Source organism: Myotis yumanensis, unplaced genomic scaffold (genome assembly GCF_028538775.1).
Source record: "Myotis yumanensis isolate MYYU_CA2020_CCGP unplaced genomic scaffold, mMyoYum1.0.hap1 SCAF_8, whole genome shotgun sequence".
Lineage (NCBI taxonomy): Eukaryota > Metazoa > Chordata > Mammalia > Chiroptera > Vespertilionidae > Myotis > Myotis yumanensis.
This window is the reverse complement of record NW_027223759.1, coordinates 3015889-3038731: the sequence shown is the minus strand read 5'-3', so window position 1 is coordinate 3038731 and position 22843 is coordinate 3015889. Positions and strand designations below refer to the sequence as shown.

The following is a 22843-nucleotide window of genomic DNA, read 5'->3' as shown; positions in this document are numbered from 1 at the left end:
TTTCTGGATGGACTGTGGCACTGGGGACATTCTGAAGTACGTGATCAGGAACTGAAAGCGAGAGGTGGAAATCCCTGTTTTAGCTGAGTGGAAGGGCTCCTGATTCACACACAAATCTTTTTCATTGCCCGTAAATGACTAAAACACACACATAAAAAAAAAAAAAAAACAATTAAAGAATTTCATAAAAAGGTTATCTGCAGTTTATAGCTTTCCCTGAAAGAAAAGAAAACACTTTCTAATATAATTATCTTACTATAAACTGTTTTAATAAAACTTAATCCCGTGTGGCGGGGCTGGGGGGGCGGGGGGGAGGGGAGCCGGCTTACGGTAGATGGTTGAGAATAACCGATTGAGAAACCATGTTTCCTGAGGGTGTGTTGGCTGCAAAGGAGACCGTGGCAGAGGCTCCTTAGGAACCGAGCGGCGTGGAATTGGAGGGGGTCCTGGCAGGAGACAGACAAGGGCCCCAACGCTGGGAAAAAGCATTTACAGCGGGAACTGTATAAAGGAAGAAATGATGGCACGCAGCGCCTGTAATCTTTATGGCATTGGCCGGTATCGTTGCAGCAACAGACTAAATCTTTATGAAAGAACCAAACACAGTAGAACTTAGACTATTTTAATGCATTTAATTAAATGCTCTACCTACCTAGAAACCAAGTGAGGGCTCCTAAATAATTTCTGACACGAGCTAAATTTTACTTGTGATTCATAATGACTGGTTGTAATCCCATGGCAGTCATGGAAGAGTAATTGGTTATGAAGAGCAAGAACTCTAGAAGTAAAAAATGCAGAGGCTGAAAATGGGTTTGTAATCTTTTTCACGCCAGGTGGAAATGGTTAAATGAAAATAAAGCACTTAGGTCATTAAAATAATATAAAGGAAGCTCTTTATTATACATTGGTCTTATTTTCAATAAAAACATGTCATATTACAGCCACATGAATTACTTTAAAATGCACACTCAGTATTTTAGTTGGGATTACAACCCTGTCTAAAACGCTACTTACTGTCAAGCATGGAACTTGTAAAACTCAAAGGTTTTGAGTCACTTGGGTAAATATTAAGGCACATTGTGGGCTCTCGCCCAGGTGGACTGAGCCGGTCTCTGGAGGGTATGCCTTGGGAGTCTGCGTGTCCGACGCTGTACGTGTACTTATTACCCACACTGCCGGCATTCTGGGGAGAATGCTGACTTCTTCACTACCTATAGCTCAGGTCCCCCAAGCATCAGAGCTTCATTCTGCCATAGACATGGACATGGCGTGTTTACCAGAAGCCCACAGCAACATCTGTAGGCACAGTGGGCAACTGATTCAAAAGAAAATGAATGTTGTCCTTTTCACTCACCCCTTTTGGTGTGAAATGCATGGGCTGGTATTCACATCCAGTTACAATTGTCTTATGTCAGTTTTAATGGTGAGCCCAACTACAGTTCGCACCCTACTGACACCTGGTGGGCAAACTCTTTTCTGTTTTCTAGTGGAACCACGGAGAGCAAGTCTGCATAATGTCCTAGACCAGTGGTCGGCAAACTGCGGTTCTCGAGCCACATGCGGCTCTTTGGCCCCTTGAGTGTGGCCACGAATTTTCAATCGCACTGTAAGTGCGTGCCCGCACGTGGTATTTGGTGGAAGTGCCACACTCAAGGGGCCGAAGTTTGCCGACCACTGTGACCTAGGAGGCTTCCAACAACAGTTTTGCAGGTGCCCTGTGTACATGGGGTTTGGTTTAGTTTAGTTAGTTTAGTTCGTGTCCTAGAAAGAGACAGACAAATGCTGGTGTCCTTTAAGGACAGTAGACTGCAATAATCAGCGTGTTAATCCCATCTGCTTCTCCAGAGAAGGCAGCAATGTTCCACGAGGATGTCAAAGGACCAACACGCCTTCCTAAATCTGGCCGCACTCCTGATTCTGTCTTCCCATGTTTTTCCTTCTCGCTGGTGTCTTTGTCACCACAAGAAGCTTAGGCAGGGTGCTCACCTGTTCACACCTTTAACACACAGTACTGGCCAAGTACTCGAACGCTCTTTGTACAGTTGTGATTTTATTTTATTTTACTGGAGGCCCGGTGCACGATTGGGCCAGAGGGGGTGGGGGGGGGGACTGGGGGGCGGGGCCTTGGGTGGTTGGCCCGCCCCACTTCCTGTTCGAACTCCGGGTTAAGCTCCTGGTGGAGGGGACAATTTGCATATTAGCTTTTTATTATATAGGATTTCTTTTTCTTTCTTTTTGTATTCTCCATCTACTATGCGTTAGAAACAAGTCCCTATTTCCAGCCCACACTGAAAGGGAGGGGTCGGTGACAGCAGGGCCTGAGCACCAGGAAACAGAGGGGCTCACGGAGGCCATCCTGGAGGCCATCCTGGAGGCCGCCCGCTCCAGATTTCTTGACTGCAGACATTTTTTGAGTGTTGAGTCTGCTATTCATCACTGTGAGCATCTAATGGGGGAAGACAGTCAGCTGCATGTCCCAACTGTGGGACCTGGGATTTCCGCCATCTGCCCTCGTTCTGCCAACTCACCTCCGGGCCAAGGATCTGCTGCGCACGACAGTCCTGAGGCAGCCAGGGAGTCGGTGTGGAATGCAGAGCCCCAGGCTCCACCTTAGACCCACTGGACTCATGGGAAGATTCTTTGTTGCAGAGTCGACTTTATCTGGTATCAATTTAGCCACTCAACTTTCTTGTTTTTGTTTTTTTTTGGGGGGGGGGGGGCGTGGGGAGGAAGGAGAGAGAGAAACAGATTTGTTGCTCCACTTTATTCTGTCTTCATTGGTTTCTTCCTTTCTGTGCCCTGACCGGGCCTGAACCCTAAACCGTGGCGTGTCCGGATGATGCTCTTAGCCAACTGAGCTACCCGGCCAGGGCCCCACTCACCTTTCTTTTGATTGGTATTTGGAATATGTTTTTCTTCCTTTTCTTTTTAATCTATATGAGTATATCTTTACACTTAAGGTGTATTTCTAATAAATAGTCTATAAATAAGTTTTTCCAATATGACAATGTTTGCCTTTTAATTCGGGTTTTGAGACTTTTCTATTTAATGTAATTATTGATATGATTGGGTTAAAACCTGCCATCTTTTGTTCTCTATTTGTTCATCCTTTCTCCCTATATTCTTGCCTTCATTTAGCTATTTTATTGTTTCGTTTTATTTCCACTTTCCATAGTACTGTTGCCGGTGAATGTAATAGCGTCTTTTGGCGAGGAGCAGGTTTTTGGCGTTTGTTATGGGGTGCGGCCACAACATTAGTTACAGAGAAACAGAATTTCTGGAGGATGAGGCCCAGAAATCAGGATTTTATAAAGATTCCCAGGTGATTCTAATGTGCAGCCACGGTTGAGAACCACTGCAATAGAACATTCAGCACTTTCCAGGTGTGTCCTCTCAGGGTTGTGGTCTCCACTGATTGGCCGGCACCAGGGCACGTGGTCATTATCCAACGCAGCTGGTCCTGAGGGCAGCTGGGCTGGTTTTGCTGCTTTTCTGGGCCTGGAGCTGAAACACAACTGAGGCCTAGATGTCATCTCCAGGGGGGAAAGGTCAGGGGGTCCAGACCTCAGGCCCAGGCACCTGCAAGGGGAGGAAAGGTCACCCTGGGGGCGAGGTCCGCCCCTCCAACTGACTGTCCATTGCTAGGCCCGTGGGCTGTCCACCCTGGTGACCTGTACCTGCCCATGGTCCTTGCTCTGCTCACGGCTAACTGCTGCCACAACACCTTCCTGTGAAGCCAGGGGAGGGCGAGTCCCACTCAGAGTTTTAGGGAAAGTGAGACTATCGTAGAGGATGCTTACTGTCACACTGGGGTCTCTGAGATACGTCAGCAGAAGACCAGGATTAGGAAAAAGGAACTGACCTTTATTCTAGTAAATGTTTAATATGAACATTGATTCCCATTAAAGGGTCTCCAGGGCCTCAGGAGCATCTGTTTTTTTAAGTACAAAATTATTCAAGGCTGCAAGTTCTATACTAATTATCAATATTAGTATTGATTGTTCTATACTATTTTTCCAGTTTTATTGAGATATAATTGACATGTATTAGTTTTAGGTGTACAACATAATGGTTTGATATGTCTATATTTCAAAATGGTCAGCAAAATAAGTTAATATCCATCAAAATAAGTTAATATCCATCACCGCACATAATTACCCAAATTTCTTTCTTATGAGAATTTTTGAGACCTACTCTTAGCAACTTTCCAATGTAAGGTGCAGTATTGTTCACTTCAGTCACCACGCTGTACCTCACAGCAGAAGAACTCGTTGGTCTTATAACCTTCCATCACCTTCACCCATTTCGCCCCCTCACCCCATCCCTGTCCCTCCCCTCGGGGAGCCACCGATCTGTTTTGGTTTATTTTGGGGTTTTTTTCTGTTTTGTTTCGAAGCAAGGTCATCCTAAGGGGCGTGTTACATGGGTGAGCGGGCTGTGCCAGCCCCTGGACCCTGAAACGCGGTGTTCCTGAGCTTAGACCTACACTGCGCTTTAAGCAACCACCTGGCCCCCTTGTGATTGCGCGTTACAAAGAGGAAAAGAAAACCCAAAAGGAAAATAAAGAAACTGACTTTTACTCCTAAAAGGGGAAGTTGCTGAAGGGCCTGCCCCGGGGCGCCCTCCCTGCAGGCGCGGAGGACGGGGCTGAGTCACCGGCGGGAAGATCTTCATCGACAGCCCCCGCGCGGCCCTCCCCAGCCCGCCCGCGCCCGGCGCCCGGGAGGACGACCCGGAACCCCGCGGCCCGGAGGCTGGTCCTCCTCCCCGGGAGGCGGGGCCTCGCCTTCCCTCGCGGGGGTCCCCCCCGTCCCGCCCTCCCGTCCAGACCCCGCGCGGCCTGGGCTTCGGTCGGCGGGATGCGGCCGCGCGCGGGCCCGTGGTGGCTGCTGCTCTGGGCGCCGCTGGCCGCGGGCGCGGGGCGCGCGAAGGAGGCGCGCGGGGCGCCGCTGGCAGGTAACCGCGGGGGGCGCTCCCTTCCCGGGCGGCGAGGCCCGGGGACCCTATCCCACCCCCCTCCTCCCCCACTGGGCTTCCCGTCTCTGCCGGAGGGGCCGCGCGTCCGCCTCCCGGGGCTGCAGCCATGCAGGCGGGAGCCGCGGGCTCGGCCTCGCGTGGGCATCTGGCCGCAGCGCCCGCCCTGACCGGCGCCAGGACCCGGAGCGGGTCCGGTACCGGCGCCGTAAACTCGTAAGAACAGCCCCGCACCGGACGTGGCTGCCCTGGGACGCGTGCGCCAGGCCCGGCTCGCAGGGGACGGACATGGGGGCGGCTGGCGGCGTCTGTGGGGGATCCGCGCAGCGAGCTCAGGGTCCTGGCCTGGAAGTCGGGGTTCCAGCTCCAGGACCGCCACTCACTTCTGGTCCCTTTTCTCCCATAAAATCCCGTGAAAGATTTCCTGGAATCACTTCCCACTTCTCTCCATCGCATTGGCCACCTCTGGTTGCAAGGGGGGCAACCAAGTGTGGACTTAGCTGGGGTCCCCCTCCCCCCAACAAACCAGGGCTCCTTGTCTAAGGATGGGGCCCATGGTCAGAGTCCGTTACAGCTGCCAACTGGGGGGTCTGGGGCACCGCCTGGGGAGCTGTTTTACACCCGTTTCCACCGAACAGACATTGGTCTTTACTGCGTCAGGCAGTGTTTTACCGGCTCCATCTTGTTTAGTGCCCACGGTAGTCCTGGGGGGGGGGGGGGGGACATTTATGAGCCCATTGTACAGGTGAGACCATGAAGGCCTGGGAAGAGATGTGACCAGTGTATACTGATGGGGAAGCAGATCACAGCCCTGCCAAGGGGGTTTCTGAGCTTGGCAACAGCCAGGAGCTCCACACGGCCCCGGACCCACACCCCCAGCGAGTCCGGTCCAGCCGTTAACTCGGGCACCCGCCTATAGAAGGTCCGGGCACACAGGCTTTCTGGACCCTGGTTTTCTCATCGGGAGAACGAAGGTGTTCTGGCTGGATGGTTTCCCGTGTGCCCTCACCTTTTTATTTGTCTCAGGGACTCCAGCGTTTTCCGGATTCTCAGTCCCCAGATTCGGTGTTAACAGCTCACTTCCGTGTGGTGTTCACGGAGCCATGGAGCCATGCCGAGACGCCGCCAGCTTCTGCCTGCCTGGGACTCGCAGGTGTCCCCTGAGCTGATCAAAGGCTGGCCCGCACCTCGGAAGAATGGCGGCTGCAGGCAGGCCGGCCCTGTGTCTGCCAGCGACGCTGCCGAGGCCTGGACCACAGTGTCTGGTCCAGTGATGGCGAACCTATGACACGCGTGTCAGAGGTGACACGCGAACTCATTTTTTTTGGTTGATTTTTCTTTGTTAAATGGCATTTAAATATATAAAATAAATATCAACAATATAAATCTTTGGTTTACTATGGTTGCAAAGATCAAAAAATTTCTATATGTGACACGGCACCAGAGTTAAGTTAGGGTTTTTCAAAATGCTGACACGCCGAGCTCAAAAGGTTCGCCATCACTGGTCTAGGCTGTTGCTGCTCTGAAAGCACTGGTTTTAATGAGGAGCCCTGAGACCAAACGGCTGGTACTTCCTTTCATAAACTAGATTAGATGCTGCTTCCTGTTCTAAATTCCATCTCCAACACACCCGCACCCCATCTGGGAATGGAGGAAATGGAGGCGGAGCCAGCGTCTGTCACCCTGCCTGAAGTCAGGTCAGGGGCAGGTCTGGCCGAGAGGAGGAGAAACGTCGCACTGAGAGCCACTAGTCACAGTGGTTTGCAAGCAGCGGGTGAGGTTCCCAGGAACCGCGCCGTGTCCTGGGAAGAAGCTCAGGCCTCTGCACTGCATTCCCAGGCGTGGGCGTTAGCAGGATTCAGATTTATCTGTGGGAGAAGCAAAATCAGTGCTTGAGATGAACATCATACTTAATACACGCTAGCATGTGCTAATTTCAGTTTCAGTTTCTATTATGCATGTTCTTGGAGACATAAAATATCAAGACTTAGATTCAAGTCATGTTAAAAAACAAAAAAACTAGGGAAGTTACCCTTATAACTTTGGTGCTCCGTGCTAACTCCTTTGACGACGTGAACTTACAGTATACTACCCAGAAACACCCTTTTCCCATGTCAGCTTTCAGGAGTTCAGGTTCGATGGGTTTTGCTTTTTGTTTTTCCTATTCTTCTGCCTCCCTTTCGCTGTCCCCAAAGAGGAGCCGTTGTAGCCGAATGGAGGGAATGAGAGTGTAGTCAGGGGTTTTGTTATTCTGGTATAGTCTCACCTGCAGATACTTGCTTCTCATATGAGGACCATGAGAGGTGACTTTCAGGGGGAACATGGCAGAAATGTTTTTATGTTGGAGGTTGTTTAAGATCTGCTAAGATCTGAGGAGCATCCGTGCTTTTTATTTGCAGGATATTCTCTAAGTAGGTTTAAGTACCACCTGCCCCTTTCTCAAGTTCCGACTGAATATTTTTATCTTATGAATGATTAGACTCTAACTTAAATATGTCCTTGTACACGTAGGAAAAGTAATAATGACAAAAGGACTACAAAGGCGTGATTTTAAAGTTACTAGTTAAAGCAGGTGTACGCAGCTGCCCCTGTTTGTAGACTAATTCAATATTTATAAACTGGGTGGCATTCAGAAGGAGCTGAGGATCTCATTGGTTAAGGTCATCTGGCTCGAATCCTTTGGCGATGTAAAGAATTGTGCTGTGTCTTGGCAGTTAGGGCACAAATATTACTGAGTCCGTTCAGGTTTATTGAAAGGATGAGAGAGCCTGCCAGGGACTGGGGAGTTCAGGAGGGCGACGCTCATTCACCGCTTAGCCGCTGCCTTGCTGGGGCAGCCGAGTGAGGATGGCATTCCGGGCTGGTCCCCAGATCCTCCAAGTGCTGGGAGATGAGCCAGAGCTGGGATAGCCCATGCTTCCAGACGTTTCCCAGATCGGACTCAGGTCTGAGGGAGCAAACACCTCGTGGGGGGCACCCTCCCGGTGCAGCCGGATTCCAGCCCCCGTGGGAGCGGCTCTCCCTGGCAGCTGTCCCTCCCGGTGAAGGGCTCTTGCTGCATGTTCGGGCCCCTAGCAACTCCTCTGTGCGTCCTGGACGCCCTGGGCGGGGGGTTTGCTGACATTGCTGGGGGCCAGCAGGTTCGTCCTAGTGGGCCGAACCCGCGGAGGCGGAGGCCGCATCCATGGGAGCTGCGCTTCGGGCTGGAACCGGCGGTGGAGGTCAGTGAGCTGTGAGGCTGGCTGCACTTCCCACGCCCACCCTCAGGTGGCGATAGAGGAAGTAGAAACAGCAGTGCCATTTCTAGGAGATCACGGAAGGGACCAGAGGCCTGGGAAGGACATAACCTGGACAAACAGTCTGAAGCCAGTTTTCAACCTTTGCCATCTCCCGGCGCGTAACCTAATTATTAACATCCCGCGGCACGCAAACAAAAAGCAGGTGTGCGTTGCTGCATGCACATGAGACGGTTGTTTTGTTGGCCGTGGCTATTTCTCTACCTGAGAGGCCGGTGCCCCCAGCTAGCAGTCAGGTGGGGCGTGTGTCACACACTCCGGCGGCACACGGCTGACAATGCTGATCTGACAGAAGGCCTGGCTCTCTCGGGAGGCCGTAGGCCAGCACGGCACCAGCTTGATTGTCACAGTCCCCGCCTCCTGCCTCATCCAGGCAGTCCGTGCCTTCAGGTCCACAGGAGCTCCCTAGAGCCAGGCGTGCGGCTTCTTGTGGCTGCGAGTTTCTCACTTCCTCAATGTGTGGGAATTCCCGTGCGCGTGGATGGAAACGCATTCACCTTAGAGCAGTGGTTCTCAACCTTGGCTGCACATTAGAATCACCTGGGAATCTTTTTGAAATCCTGATTTCTGGGCCTCATCCTCCGGAAATTCTGTTTCTTTGTTACGAATGTTGTGGCTCCACCCCATAACAAAGAAACAGAATTTCTGGAGGATGAGGCCCCGAAATCAGGATTTCAAAAAGATTCCCAGGTGATTCTAATGTGCAGCCAAGGTTGAGAACCACTGCCTTAGAGGGAGGCTAATTCGGGCAGCCAGAGGACACATGCGGTGTCGACACCTGGTCTGTGATGTCCCAGGTGTTGTATGAGTTCAACACCAGGTGCATCTCAAAAGCAGAGGCTACTCTGGAGATTTCCTGGGGAGACGCAGTCTGCAACGTGCTTCTCAGCGGGGGTTTCTGCGACCCACCTCTGCTCACACTCTCCCCGCCCCCGTCTGGTTGAAGATGGGCTGACATGCAGAGCAAGTCCCTGTCCTGGGAGTGCGCTGGCACCCAGTACACTCATGTGCCAAACACGGGGAAGCAGCGAGTGGGAAAAGTGGAGGCGCTTGAGGACAGGAGGGTGGGTGTGGCTGGAGCAGCCCAGCGGGGGGGGGGGGGGCGGGGGGGGGAGGTGGGAGAGAAGGTCCGGGGAGGGGAGGTGGGTTTACTGTGGTTCCCTGGGAAGCCCGGGGAGGGTTTTATGAAGGTCAGTCGTGCGCTCCGATAGATGTTTTTGTGCAGATTAGGGAGCAGGTTGTGGGGAAATCGTGGGGGGCAGTTCTGGAAGCAGGAGGTCAGCCAGCAGGCCTCACGGGGTTCCAAGTGGAGAGGAGACCAGGGAAGCATGTACTCCGAAGTTCAAACAGCTCACAGCACCTGAGTGGCATCGTCTCGCTCTTACCGAGTTAGAAATATCCTATAATTTAGCAGACCGTCTTAGGACCAAATGGAAAAAACCCGGCCCTCCGTGGGAAGATAGCCTTTGTTTGCCAAGCTCAGGCCCCAGAGAGGACCCCTGCTGGCCTCTCGTTGCAGGTGGCGGGATGTCCTGTGGGTCCCCTACGCACCATCCTGTGAAGGGCTGACCCCGCTGATGTCCCTCAGCCCCGGTGTTCTGCACACACTTGCCACCCCACCCCCTGACGTCTCTCTCGTTACCTCCAACTTCATTCTTGGTTCTTCGCTCACATCGCCCTCTCCTGGGAGGCGGCCCTCAGTCCTGTCTCTGTCTCGGGTGGAGGGAGTGCCTGTTCTCTGTGCTGGTAGCGTGTCCTCCAAAGGTAAAAGTCCTGCACTGGAGCTGTTGGTCTGTCTCCTGCTGGGCTGCCTATAATTGCCAGGGAGAAGAATTTTTTCGTCATAAAAACTGTGGTGAGCTGTTTCTGTTTCCCGAGACCCGCACGGGAAAACGACAGGTTCTTGAGCGGAGGAGCTGGGGATTAAGAAAATAAAGAAAAAATGAGACCAGACACAGAAATAGAGAAAAGCTGGGGCCAGGTGGGGGGCTGCCACTCTGATGGAGAGACAGTCACACCCACCACAGACAACACAGCGCATTTATTTACTTCCAAAGGGGAGGTTTAAGGTCAAAGGAATTTTGGGTGTACCCAGGTCCTATTCATTCCTCATTCCTGGCACAAGGACAGGATTTAGCATATCAAGACCTGGGTGGGTCAATTCATTCCTTATTCCCAGCACATGGATAAAGATAAGATATCAGTACTGATAACAGTCTCCGACATTTTGGGAGGCTGTTTTTCCGGGAGACGGCCCTGCCAGTCACCTCGGACTCAGCTGACATTAATTTAAAGGTCATCCATGTGCATTCCCAGGGGGCCCTCTACAAAAACAGCCACCCCATGTCCCTGTGAGTAAAAATGAAAAAAAAAAAGGTAAGATTCTGGACAATTAAATATTTAGAAAATACGTTTTCTTTTACACTTCTCAGTTCCAAGGTGCAGAGCTTTGAAGGAAATGGATTTAATTAAAAATTCGGAGTCAGACTGTTACTGCTACCATCAAAACACCCAAATCGAGTGGAAATACATATGGTCAACTGTGCAGGTAAGAGCGTACCTTTAAATCTTACCTTACCGCGGGGAATTTGTTTATTTTCCTTTGATTTTTGAATCAAGCTCCTTAAAAGGGATCATGGCTTTATTTTTATTTTTTAAGATGAAGATAATACGTATTTTATTCATTTTTTAAAATGTGTCGTTATTGTTGAAAGTATCCCAGATGCCCCCTGCCCCGGCCCGTTGCTGTGGATGTGTTTGATGTTTATTTTGATGCTCACAGCGCCCCCAACTGGTCAGTGCGACCACCGCGTGCTTCCGCAGCAGGGCTGGTGGTACACACGCAGGAACAGAATAGGTGGGGGCGGGCTTTGCAGGCGGGCGTGAGGACAAAGGCGGTACCTGCAAGGGAATGATTCCTAATGACGCGCCTTGGGATTCAGCTGGACAAGCAGGGCCTGAGTCCTTCGGGGTGAGGAGCAGGGTGGAGACGCCAGGTGCATGGGGGGGGGGGGGGGGTCCGAGGCTTGCCGGGTGCAGCGCCGACGGGCATGCTGGGAAGACAGGAGGTGGTCAGCCAGGCGGTGCATGGAATGCGGCCTGTGTGAGGGGCTTCCGTTCGGGGCTCACAGGGTCCAGGGTGTGGCCGTGGGAGGGATTCGTGGAGGTGGGTGGAGGACAAGACCATCAGAGGAGCTCAGAGAACTCCTGGGAGGCCAGCATATAGGGGTGCCGGGAGTGCACTGTGTCTGGTGAATCCCCGAGACGCGTGGCTGCAGGTGGCACTGGAGAGAGCGCAGCCGTGGGCCTGGGGCGAAGTCCACGAGGAGCGGGAGGCAGGCACTGGGTGATACCACCCGATGCCCAGGCTCGGAGCTGGTGGCCACGCCCCCCTTCGGGCTCGCCCCAGTCCCGGGCAGGAAGGAGAAACAGAGGGACAGACAAGGCAGCAGCCAGGCTGTCGTTCAATAATGCGTGGCTGTAGCTGGTGCTGTGCTGTGAGCCGTGGGCAGGCCCTAAGGCTGGGCTCTGCCCTCAGGAGGTGGTGGTGGGAGACGCCGGGGCTACGTCTGAGCTGATCCAGAGGGAGCACTTCTCGGTCACAGAGAAAATGGTAGAGATAACCCCTCTTCTCGTGGGCTTATAACAGTTGGCCACCTGTTCCTCTATCTCGTCTTTGCTTACGTCTCCGTTGGCCCCAGGAACACGCTAGAACAGTGGTTCTCAACCTCGGCTGCACATGAGAATCACCTGGGAATCTTTTTAAAATCCTGATTTCTGGGCCTCGTCCTCCGGAAGTTCTGTTTCTTTGTTACAAATGTTGTGGCCCCACCCCATCACAAAGAAACAGAATTTCCGGAGGATGAGGCCCAGAAATCAGGATTTTAAAAAGATTCCCAGGTGATTCTCATGTGCAGCCAAGGTTGAGAACCACTGCACTAGAAGAAGAAGTTGGATCAACCACCACTCAGGGAACAAACACCCACTTTCCGGGTGGGGGGTGCGCCCGTGGCCTCCACAAGCACCCCGTGCATCTGCGTGTCCCTCATCAGCCAGTCGGGGCTCTGCTCCTCTGCTTAGGGTTCTAACACGCGTTCAAGAAGTTGTAAGTCCTGTGCTTATGGAGCTGTGCGTTCCTGTCGATAGGTGAGGATCACCAGCGCAGACCTGCTCAGTGTTGCGTATATCACAGAAAGACACAACTGCCAGGACCCAGAGACCGTCCTTTCTCTGATCAAGTGTGAGATCCACGCGTTCTGGCCCCCGAGCGAGTCTCATGAAATATCCGTGAGCATCCGCCCACACGGGGAGACCGTGTGCTTCTCCGTGAAGCCGGCCGGGAGGCACACGGTGCAGGTGACTCGCTGGGGTGAGTCCGCTCTGGTTCCCGGGGCTTCTCCGCCCGTCTGAGAGGCATGTCGGTAGCTTGGCGTTTCCCTGTTCACTGCCCCCACCTTGACACAAACCTGTTCCCCGTGTGTCTCCTTTGCTCCAGCTGTGGACTTCCAGCTCGTCCTCCTGTTCGTGGCCGGCATTGTCCTCTTCCGCCTGGCGGAGCGCTTGAGTCAGTAAGTACCCGAGGCGCCCTTCTTCACGCAGGGACCAAAAGGGCGGGGACCGTGCTGGCGCCCGCGAAGGAGGCCCACCCCGGTTTGAGGGGAGCTCTGCTTCAGGTTTTGCAAACGACAGGTCTGAAGCTCAAGCTTGCAAAGCCTTTAAAGCCGGGAATGGTCGTTTGTGTGGCGATGACAGGTGAACGTCGCACGGTGCTTCCAGAGGCGGACTGTGGCATCGCCTGCTCACGGACGTCAGCGTGTTCGCGTGTGGGCTCTGTGTTACTGTCCCCGCCGTGTACATGGGGACGGAGATCTGCCGTCACCTGACTGGTCCCCCCGGGGCTGGGGCGGGGGCGGGTTTGCTGGTGCCGACACCTGACCCTCTCTCAGAGGCCGCCTCCCGACTTGCAGCTCGGATGCCCAAGGAGGGATTGCACAAACTTCTGATCAACCTGCCATTCTGGTATTTTGTTTCTGACAACCTCACTCGTGAGGAAGGAGTGTCCTTCCCATCGTTTTCACTGTTCAGTGCCCTGTCCTACACACGGCTTATGTCTGAGCCTTTCCTTGTGGCACAACCAAGTGTGAACACCCCTCACGGCCCATCCGTGTGCAACTGGCGGCTGCTGACGCAGCCCGAGGCGGGAAGCGTGGCTCTGCGGAGCTGGGCTGCAGCGGAGTCCTCCCTGCAGAGGCTGATGCGGGAAGGTCTTTAGAAGCTGAGCCCGGATAGCGATTTCTCGGGCGCTGCTGATGCCGCCTCGGCTCAGGCAGGCGCCTGCCCGCTGCCTGACAGGGGCGCCATAATTCTTGCCGGGTCCGATTCTGAGCAGAAGATTGTGTTTTGAGTTCGTGGCAAGCTGTTCACCCTACATTTCAGGCAGAGATTCTGTTTTTTAAGAGCAGGGGACGTAATCAAAGCCGCCACCTGAGTTTTTCTTCTTCCGTCGTCAAGTTGAACGTGTTTTCCATGCGAACAGCGTGGCTGGGCATTCACACGCCTCCGTCTGCTTGTGGTGACAGGAGCCCCGCTTTCTATTACTCCCTGGGGACGGCGCTCGGCGTCCTGATGACACCGGTCTTCCTCCTGCTGCTGGCGAGAAGGTGCATCCGTAAGGTGGGTGAGCCGGGTGGGTGCCGTGAGCGCAGCGTGCAGATCGGGGTCCTTGTGGGCAGGAAGCTTGGTCAGATCGATCCACACTGATTATGGTGACTCCCATTCAAGCTGTGTTTCTACGTTGCACAGACTGGCTTTAAAACGTACCTTTTCTAGAGAGTCCCTGTTTATTTTATTGCTGTCTGTAGGTTTCCGTAGTATGTCTTGCTGATACTTTTCTGGAGACCCTGTCATTCTCTAGGTAACGTGTTCATTCTCAAGGGGATGTGTTTTCCTTGTGAGTGACAGGGACGATTCTATGCTAAGAGAGAGTCTCTCTGACCTCGGCCTCGCTGAGGACTCTCACGTGGCCGAGCCATCCGGGCTGTGAATAGCAGCGCCGCTGCCTCTGCGGATTGCTGCGTCGTCATCCGTTCCCCAGAACAGAACGAGGAGACGCAAATATCAGTTCACGACGATAATGTTGCCGTCCCTCTGCTGAAAGGGTGCAGCCCAGCATCACCTGGAGATACATTGTTCCCTGCACAGCGCGGCTCCGGCCACAGTGGGCGTGCCGGCCCCGGGCGCCCTGCCCAAGTGCAGGCCGCGGCTCAGGTCCTGGGCCCGCGAGTCTGCATCCCGGCAGCTCCCAGGGGGCCAGGGCTGCCGGGCCGGGGCCACACCTGTAATCAGACCCGAGGGCCGCGTTGACTGCAGTGCGTTTGCGTAGAGCAGTGTCTGGTACCGAGGGCTGTGTGCTTGCCTCTGCTGTTACGAGAGCGCCTGACCGTGCATTTATTTTCTCCACATGCAGTGCAGCACCTTTGGGGCTGTGATGGTTGCTTGTTGGCTTGCTTCAGTGTATGTGGTGCGCCAGTGGATGGAGCACCTGCCGTGGCTGTGGGGTGAGCACAGGATGCATGTCGTAGGTAGGTAACGTCTTAAGATCCGTTCTGTTATCGGGAAAGCTGCCAAGTGCCGCTGGAGGCCTTCTCTTGGCAGATGTTCCCGGCATCTAGGCTTCCTTTGGAACGAAGCAGCGCAGTTTAAAACCGTATTTTATTTATTCCCATAGTTGGCGATTTCAGTTCATTGTTCGATCTCATCTTATGCCCTTTCCCATATGACCTCCTTCTTCGTTGTCCATCCTCATGTTCAAAAGAGCAAAAACAATTTGCCCCTTTTGGCTACAGAGGCTCTGACCACATCTAACTTGTGATGAAAAGGTTTCTATAAAATGTGGCTCTTTCGATCTTTGTCTTGATGTATTCGGCACGGAAGGTGAGACGTCCTCCATGTATGTGACGAATGAAAACCTGACTTTCCAGAAACGGAGGCGTCGGGGAGCCCCTGTTCTCCTTGTTACCAAAGCAACACCCGCTTTTTCTCCTGGTTTAATCGGGAGGTGGTGGGGGATGAGAGAACTGGTTTCCTCCTAACGCCTGACCCCGGATTTCTCACACAAGTTTATGCCCCCAAATCAGAAGCAATACATGTTTTGTTTCATGTTAGGATTTTATGTTTTTAGTTCATGGTTCTTATGCTAAAGTGTTTTTTAAAGTAAATCACCCATATGACGGTATGGTCCCCTAAATACTTCACTAAGCACTTCTAAAAACTGAGAGCATTTTCCTCTATAGTCAAGTATCAAGTCTAAAAAGAAATTAAAAATCCCATGAAGCACCTATCACCCAGGCCACGCTTACGTTCCCGACACGGCCTCGGTGGTGGCTTCGTTGAGCTGCGCCGTAGTCGGGAATCACGCTTTGTACCCGTTCTGCCCCGTTCCCCTCACAGGGTACACTGACGAGACCACGCCTTGGATTTCTCCAGTTCCCCCTCTGTGGTGTAAGTCAGCTGTGTTCCTCTCTCGCCCGCATGTCCTTTAGATGGGACCTTCGGCCTTGGGGCTCGCTCAGACGCAAACGCCACGCACCGGTGCCGTGTGCGGCCGGACCCGCCCGAGACGCAGGCCATCTCACGGTCCCTCGGCGTTGGCTGGACCCGGGCCTGGTTGCCAGGGCGCTGCCGGTCCCTCCGCTGTAAAGTTACACTGTCTTTCTGTGACCGGAACGTGACAATAAAAAGTCGGGGTTGTAGCTGTGACCGGTGCTGAGGCTTCCCCCTGACCAAGGCCGCCCGAGGACGGTTGTCCTTCTAGGACTCTGGACTGAAAACTAGACACATGTTCCAATAACTGACGGTCATTCGCCCTTACTTACACCGAGGATGGTTATCACTTACTCATAACCAGTCAGCCCGTATCACATGAAGGGACAACGAGCCTATATGCCTTTTTCAGTTTTACTTCATTGGAAAAAGAAAACAGAAGTGAAGGTTTTTCTGGTGTGTTCTTAGCTCTCAGTCCAGGCTATGTTGGTTTGTGGGTTTTTTTATGTTTTTATTGATTTCAGAGAGGAAGGAAGAGGGAGAGAGAGAGAGAAACCTCAATGATGAGAGAGAATCATGGATCGGCTGCCTCCTGCACGCCCCCCCACTGGGGATGGAGGCTGCAACCGGGGCACGTGCCCTGACCGGGAATCGAACCCTGACCTCCTGGCTCATAGGTCGACGCTCAGCCACTGAGCCACGCCGGCCAGACCTCTGCAGGTTTTTACCATCAATTTTCAAGTTCTGAGTGATACTAGTTACATTCTTCTGCTCTTACAGGCTACGTCTTGACAGTTGGGTCTCTCAGCTTTGCTGCCTGTTACAGACGCGGGCCCCTGGTCAAGGAGAGGAGCCAGCGCCTCCTGGCGTGGACGCTGCGGCTCCTGGCCCTGGCCCTGACCTGCGGCGGCGCCCCGGTGCCCCAGGCCGCGTGGACCGCCGTCGGCCTCATGCTGCTGCCCCGGGGTCTGCACTACCCAGCGAGAGCCCTCAGGTACGTGCCGGATACCTCTTCTCTTTTCCTTGTAATTTGACAGGAGCTCTGGTCTGTTGGTGGTTTGGGGGATGTTTGGACATACCGTGTTTGATCGCATAATGGACCGCATTTCACCTGGAGCGTTCCCTCTGAGGGGAGGGGAGGCAGCGAGCCCGAGGGTGCATCTCGTTGCTGTGCTGAGGCTCACGCCCACGCGGGTGATGGCAGCTCCCCGGCTCCCTGACTCGTCACAGAGCGCCCTGGGCTCGGGGCTGCCTAGAGTTTCTACTTCATTCTGTACTTCCTTCCACTGGAGCCGAACACGGCTGCGGAGGTGTTCACGGTGCTGATGAGATAAGAGTTGGGGCTCAGAAATGAATCGTCAGGGGTGGAAGATGTGATGACATTCAGGGCTTTCTTTTCTCGGGTTCAAGGCGAGGCTTCGGCTTCGTGGAAGCTCAGAGGATGGGTGACTGCGGAGGGGGCGCTCTGTGAGGCCGCCCGGTCTGTCGCCGTGTCGGGCTGAGCGCCTGCCTGCGTGTCGTGCACAGATGAGGGGCTCCTGTCCCTGCACTGTGCTTGCTGACCCCGAGGTGTACGCTGTCACGCACGAGGTGCGAACGTAGGCCTGCCCAGCACCGGGCATGAGAGCTCGGGCACTTCTGGAGGAGCCTGCACTGGGCCAAGTCGTAGAGTCAGAAGCCAGGTGACTGAGTGTAGGGAGGCTCTCCCACGGAGATGGCATCGTTGTGAGGCAGGCGTGAGAGGGGCGGCATGGACAGGCGTGAGCAAGGCGGGCATGGACAGTGTGAGAGGGGCGGGCATGGACAGCGTGAGTGAGGCGAGCATGGACAGCGTGAGAGGGGCGGGCATGGACAGCGTGAGAGGGGCGGGCATGGACAGCGTGAGAGGGGCGGGCATGGACAGCGTGAGAGGGGCGGGCATGGACAGCGTGAGAGGGGCGGGCATGGACAGGCGTGAGAGGGGCGGGCATGGACAGGCGTGAGAGGGGCGGGCATGGACAGGCGTGAGAGGGGCGGGCATGGACAGCGTGAGAGGGGCGGGCATGGACAGCGTGAGAGGGGCGGGCATGGACAGCGTGAGAGGGGCGGGCATGGACAGGCGTGAGAGGGGCGGGCATGGACAGCGTGAGAGGGGCGGCATGGACAGGCGTGAGCAAGGCGGGCATGGACAGTGTGAGAGGGGCGGGCATGGACAGCGTGAGTGAGGCGAGCATGGACAGCGTGAGAGGGGCGGGCATGGACAGCGTGAGAGGGGCGGGCATGGACAGGCGTGAGAGGGGCGGGCATGGACAGCGTGAGAGGGGCGGGCATGGACAGGCGTGAGAGGGGCGGGCATGGACAGCGTGAGAGGGGCGGGCATGGACAGCGTGAGTGAGGCGAGCATGGACAGCGTGAGAGGGGCGGGCATGGACAGCGTGAGTGAGGCGAGCATGGACAGCGTGAGAGGGGCGGGCATGGACAGGCGTGAGCAAGGCGGGCATGGACAGCGTGAGAGGGGCGGGCATGGACAGTGTGAGAGGGGCGGGCATGGACAGCGTGAGAGGGGCGGGCATGGACAGTGTGAGAGGGGCGGGCATGGACAGCGTGAGAGGGGCGGGCATGGACAGTGTGAGAGGGGCGGGGCATGGACAGCGTGAGAGGGGCGGGCATGGACAGGCGTGAGCAAGGCGGGCATGGACAGCGTGAGAGGGGCGGGCATGGACAGTGTGAGAGGGGCGGGCATGGACAGCGTGAGAGGGGCGGGCATGGACAGTGTGAGAGGGGCGGGCATGGACAGCGTGAGAGGGGCGGGCATGGACAGGCGTGAGCAAGGCGGGCATGGACAGCGTGAGAGGGGCGGGCATGGACAGCGTGAGAGGGGCGGGCATGGACAGTGTGAGAGGGGCGGGCATGGACAGCGTGAGAGGGGCGGGCATGGACAGTGTGAGAGGGGCGGGCATGGACAGCGTGAGAGGGGCGGGCATGGACAGTGTGAGAGGGGCGGGCATGGACAGCGTGAGAGGGGCGGGCATGGACAGCGTGAGAGGGGCGGGCATGGACAGTGTGAGAGGGGCGGGCATGGACAGGCGTGAGCAAGGCGGGCATGGACAGCGTGAGAGGGGCGGGCATGGACAGCGTGAGAGGGGCGGGCATGGACAGTGTGAGAGGGGCGGGCATGGACAGTGTGAGAGGGGCGGGCATGGACAGTGTGAGAGGGGCGGGCATGGACAGTGTGAGAGGGGCGGGCATGGACAGTGTGAGAGGGGCGGGCATGGACAGCGTGAGAGGGGCGGGCATGGACAGCGTGAGAGGGGCGGGCATGGACAGTGTGAGAGGGGCGGGCATGGACAGTGAGAGGGGCGGGCATGGACAGCGTGAGAGGGGCGGGCATGGACAGCGTGAGAGGGGCGGGCATGGACAGGCGTGAGAGGGGCGGGCATGGACAGTGTGAGAGGGGCGGGCATGGACAGTGTGAGAGGGGCGGGCATGGACAGTGTGAGAGGGGCGGGCATGGACAGTGTGAGAGGGGCGGGCATGGACAGTGAGAGGGGCGGGCATGGACAGCGTGAGAGGGGCGGGCATGGACAGTGTGAGAGGGGCGGGCATGGACAGTGAGAGGGGCGGGCATGGACAGCGTGAGAGGGGCGGGCATGGACAGCGTGAGAGGGGCGGGCATGGACAGTGTGAGAGGGGCGGGCATGGACAGTGTGAGAGGGGCGGGCATGGACAGCGTGAGAGGGGCGGGCATGGACAGCGTGAGAGGGGCGGGCATGGACAGTGAGAGGGGCGGGCATGGACAGCGTGAGAGGGGCGGGCATGGACAGCGTGAGAGGGGCGGGCATGGACAGCGTGAGAGGGGCGGGCATGGACAGCGTGAGAGGGGCGGGCATGGACAGCGTGAGAGGGGCGGGCATGGACAGCGTGAGAGGGGCGGGCATGGACAGCGTGAGAGGGGCGGGCATGGACAGCGTGAGAGGGGCGGGCATGGACAGCGTGAGAGGGGCGGGCATGGACAGTGAGAGGGGCGGGCATGGACAGTGAGAGGGGCGGGCATGGACAGCGTGAGAGGGGCGGGCATGGACAGGCGTGAGAGGGGCGGGCATGGACAGCGTGAGAGGGGCGGGCATGGACAGCGTGAGTGAGGCGAGCATGGACAGCGTGAGAGGGGCGGCATGGACAGCGTGAGAGGGGCGGGCATGGACAGCGTGAGAGGGGCGGGCATGGACAGCGTGAGGGGCGGGCATGGACAGGCGTGAGAGGGGCGGGCATGGACAGCGTGAGAGGGGCGGGCATGGACAGGCGTGAGCAAGGCGGGCATGGACAGCGTGAGTGAGGCGGCATGGACAGCGTGAGAGGGGCGGGCATGGACAGCGTGAGAGGGGCGGGCATGGACAGCGTGAGAGGGGCGGGCATGGACAGCGTGAGTGAGGCTGGCATGGACAGCGTGAGAGTGGCGGGCATGGACAGGCGTGAGCAAGGCGGGCATGGACAGCGTGAGGCAGCACAGGCCATGCGGTGAGTCTAGGCTGATCGTGCACAGGGCGGGGTGGAAGCCAATGCAGCTGAGGGGGTGCTCCCTGGAGATGTCGAAGGAGCTCTGTACCCGGCGCTCGGGCCCGCAGGTAGTGCGTGGGTGCCGGGGCCGAGGCCGTGGGGGCCGGGAGGATGTGGGAATGTCACCTGGGTTGCACTGCAGCTCACAGGGCGCAGTGACCCCTCAGTCCGAGCTGCGTGCTGCCCTGTGGGAGCACGGGCCCCGCTTTGCCAGCTCTCCTGCTTTTCTAAAAAAGCTAGGAATGCGGATGAGAATGTGATTCTTGTGATTTTTAAATGTTGCCAACTGATCTGAAAATTAAAATATTCAACAAGCAAAAACCAAAGCCGAGACCAAGGACACCCCCAGGCAGCGGATGTGGTCCATGGTGTCTGGCAAAGGGTGGGTCCGGGGCAGGGGCAGGGGCAGGAGCCCAGTCCTCAGATGTCGCAGTGATCCAGGCCGGAGGTGAGGAGCACCTGGGTGAGGCCTGGAAGAGGAGCTAATGAATATTCATGAGGCGAGTGGGGCTGTCGGGAAGGAGACTGGGAGCTGGTGGTTTGTGGGCCTGTGACTGCGTGTGGGGTGATGTCACGGGCTCAGATGGGCCCGGGTCAGGACGGAGCCCTGTGCAGAGGTGTGGGTGAGGCTGAGCGGGCAGGGCGGGGGGGAGGGGCTGAGGCTGGCTGTCGGCTCTGCTGGGGTCGGGGCCCGACAGTGACCGGGATCCCGGAGGCCCTTGGTGGGAGGAGGCTGACCACCCCTCTCCTCCAGGCCCTCCTCCTCCTCCCCCTCCACCAGCCGCCCTGCCAGGAGCAGAGGGGCTGCCGCCTGCACAGTGGCCCATCAGCCTTGCTGCGTTGTTACCGTGAGCGCCGTCAACGTGCACACCGCCTCCCGCCACGTGGCTGGTGGGCGATGGCCTGAAGGACGAGGGGAAGACAGGAGCGTATTTATAGGCTAAGGAACGGGCCAGAGAAACAGCACCCTGGTGTCTAGCGTGCTTTCCGGCTCTCAAAGAGCTGTGGGAGTTTGTTTCTATAACGCACGGCAGCTGTCTTTGTTTCTGTACTTACTGAACACTTACTATGGGCGCTCGCTGCACTGAGCCTGGATGCGAGTGTCTCCTGCAACCTGTGTGGTGACCTGGTGAGGTAGGTGCTAGCTGCCTTCGGGTTCTCCCGTGAGCAGGTCGGGCTCGGCAGGGGGGAGGAATTGCCCCGTCCCCACGGTGGGCGGACTCGGAGCCAGGCCGTGCCGGTCTTCCCCACAGAGGCCGGGCGGGTGCTCAGAGGAGACGGTTTGGAAACCACGTCAGCGGTCCCTGGGCTAACACATCAGCCCCCAGGATCTTTACAGGGAAAAGCCTTTCAGGTCCGGATCCCCCAGAAAAATGCACTCAGGACCCCCCCCCCCCCCCCATGCTCACTCCCGTGAGGGAGTCTCCCTTAAATTAACATGTGAACGGCCCGGAAACATTTTAGCGCTCATTTATAAATGATTCGGTTAAGACCTTGTTCACTGTCATTAGCATTTGTACGAGAGGCTTCCCTTTGGGACTCCCTGGTAGGAAAGCACTTCGGTCCTGAGCACGAGGCAGAGCGAGAGCCGGTGTAAATCACACACACACACACACACACACACACGCACGCACGCACACGCCCTGGGCACGGCGCTCCCTCCAGGGGCGGCCACTCCGCAGCGGAGGCCAGGCCGTGCCGCAGAGCCTCCTGCTTTCGGTCTGGAAGGTGATCGTTGAGCGGCGAGTCTCCGCAGCCGCCCCGAGGCCGCCTCTCAGGGCAGAGAAAAGCAGCCCGCCCCCACCAGGAAGCCAGGCCTGCGCCGTCCCCTGGGCGGTTCTATCACCGGGAAGGAAGACATACTGACATCTCTACTGGACTGACCCTCAGAAGCCGTACTAGGGCCTGAGGTCCGTTAGGATGGACCCGAGGAGGGGCGTGTGCCGGCAGGCCCGCGCGGCATGTTTCAAGTACTGCATTCACGAGAGCAGCATGGAAGCGTGGTCCCGGCTTAGCATGTATAGCGTGGTACACAGGAAGTGAGGAACTATGACCACTGCTGTCCAAGAAACGTATTTTCAAAGTCTTGGGAGTTGAGCTGAATAACCCGATACGGCCAGGAACCTAGCAGCCAAATGCCGTGTCTCAGGAACGTGAGGAAGTGGCTGACGTCCCGAAGGCTGACGTTCAAGTACCTGACTGAGGAGGAGTACCGGGAGCAAGCTGCCGCCGAGACCACCCGGGCCCTGGAGGAGCTGCGCCAGGCCTGCCGCCGGCCCGACTTCCCGTCCTGGCTGGTCATGTCCAGGCTCCAGGCGCCGAAAAAGTAAGCCCCGCTCAGCCCCGGGCCCGGGTTCGAGTCGCTGCGAGGGTCCGTGATGGCTGGTGCAGACCCCGCGTTAGAAGAATCCGCGCCCAGCAGGCGAGCGAGGCTGCCAGAGCCGCTCCCCTGGTGCTCTGGCCCCGGCCCAGGCAGAACTGCGAGTGTCAGAGCAACA

At 56.4% G+C, this 22843-nt stretch overlaps 1 protein-coding gene across 2 annotated transcripts in view; it reads left to right on the top strand.

Moving 5' to 3' along the window:
- NEMP2 (nuclear envelope integral membrane protein 2) overlaps positions 1–22843 on the top strand; it is a 250910-nt gene that overhangs the window by 223771 nt on the left and 4296 nt on the right. Inside the window, exons 1-8 of one of the 2 annotated variants that reach the window (XM_070421710.1) lie at positions 4690–4956; positions 10703–10818; positions 12417–12639; positions 12766–12838; positions 13850–13943; positions 14737–14851; positions 16593–16806; positions 22495–22671. In XM_070421710.1, the coding sequence (XP_070277811.1) occupies positions 4860–4956; positions 10703–10818; positions 12417–12639; positions 12766–12838; positions 13850–13943; positions 14737–14851; positions 16593–16806; positions 22495–22671 (1109 nt within the window). In that variant the 5' untranslated portion in view covers positions 4690–4859. Of the gene's footprint in view, positions 1–4689; positions 4957–10702; positions 10819–12416; positions 12640–12765; positions 12839–13849; positions 13944–14736; positions 14852–16592; positions 16807–22494; positions 22672–22843 lie in introns of those variants that run through there. The other variant, XM_070421709.1, reaches the window with a different exon arrangement.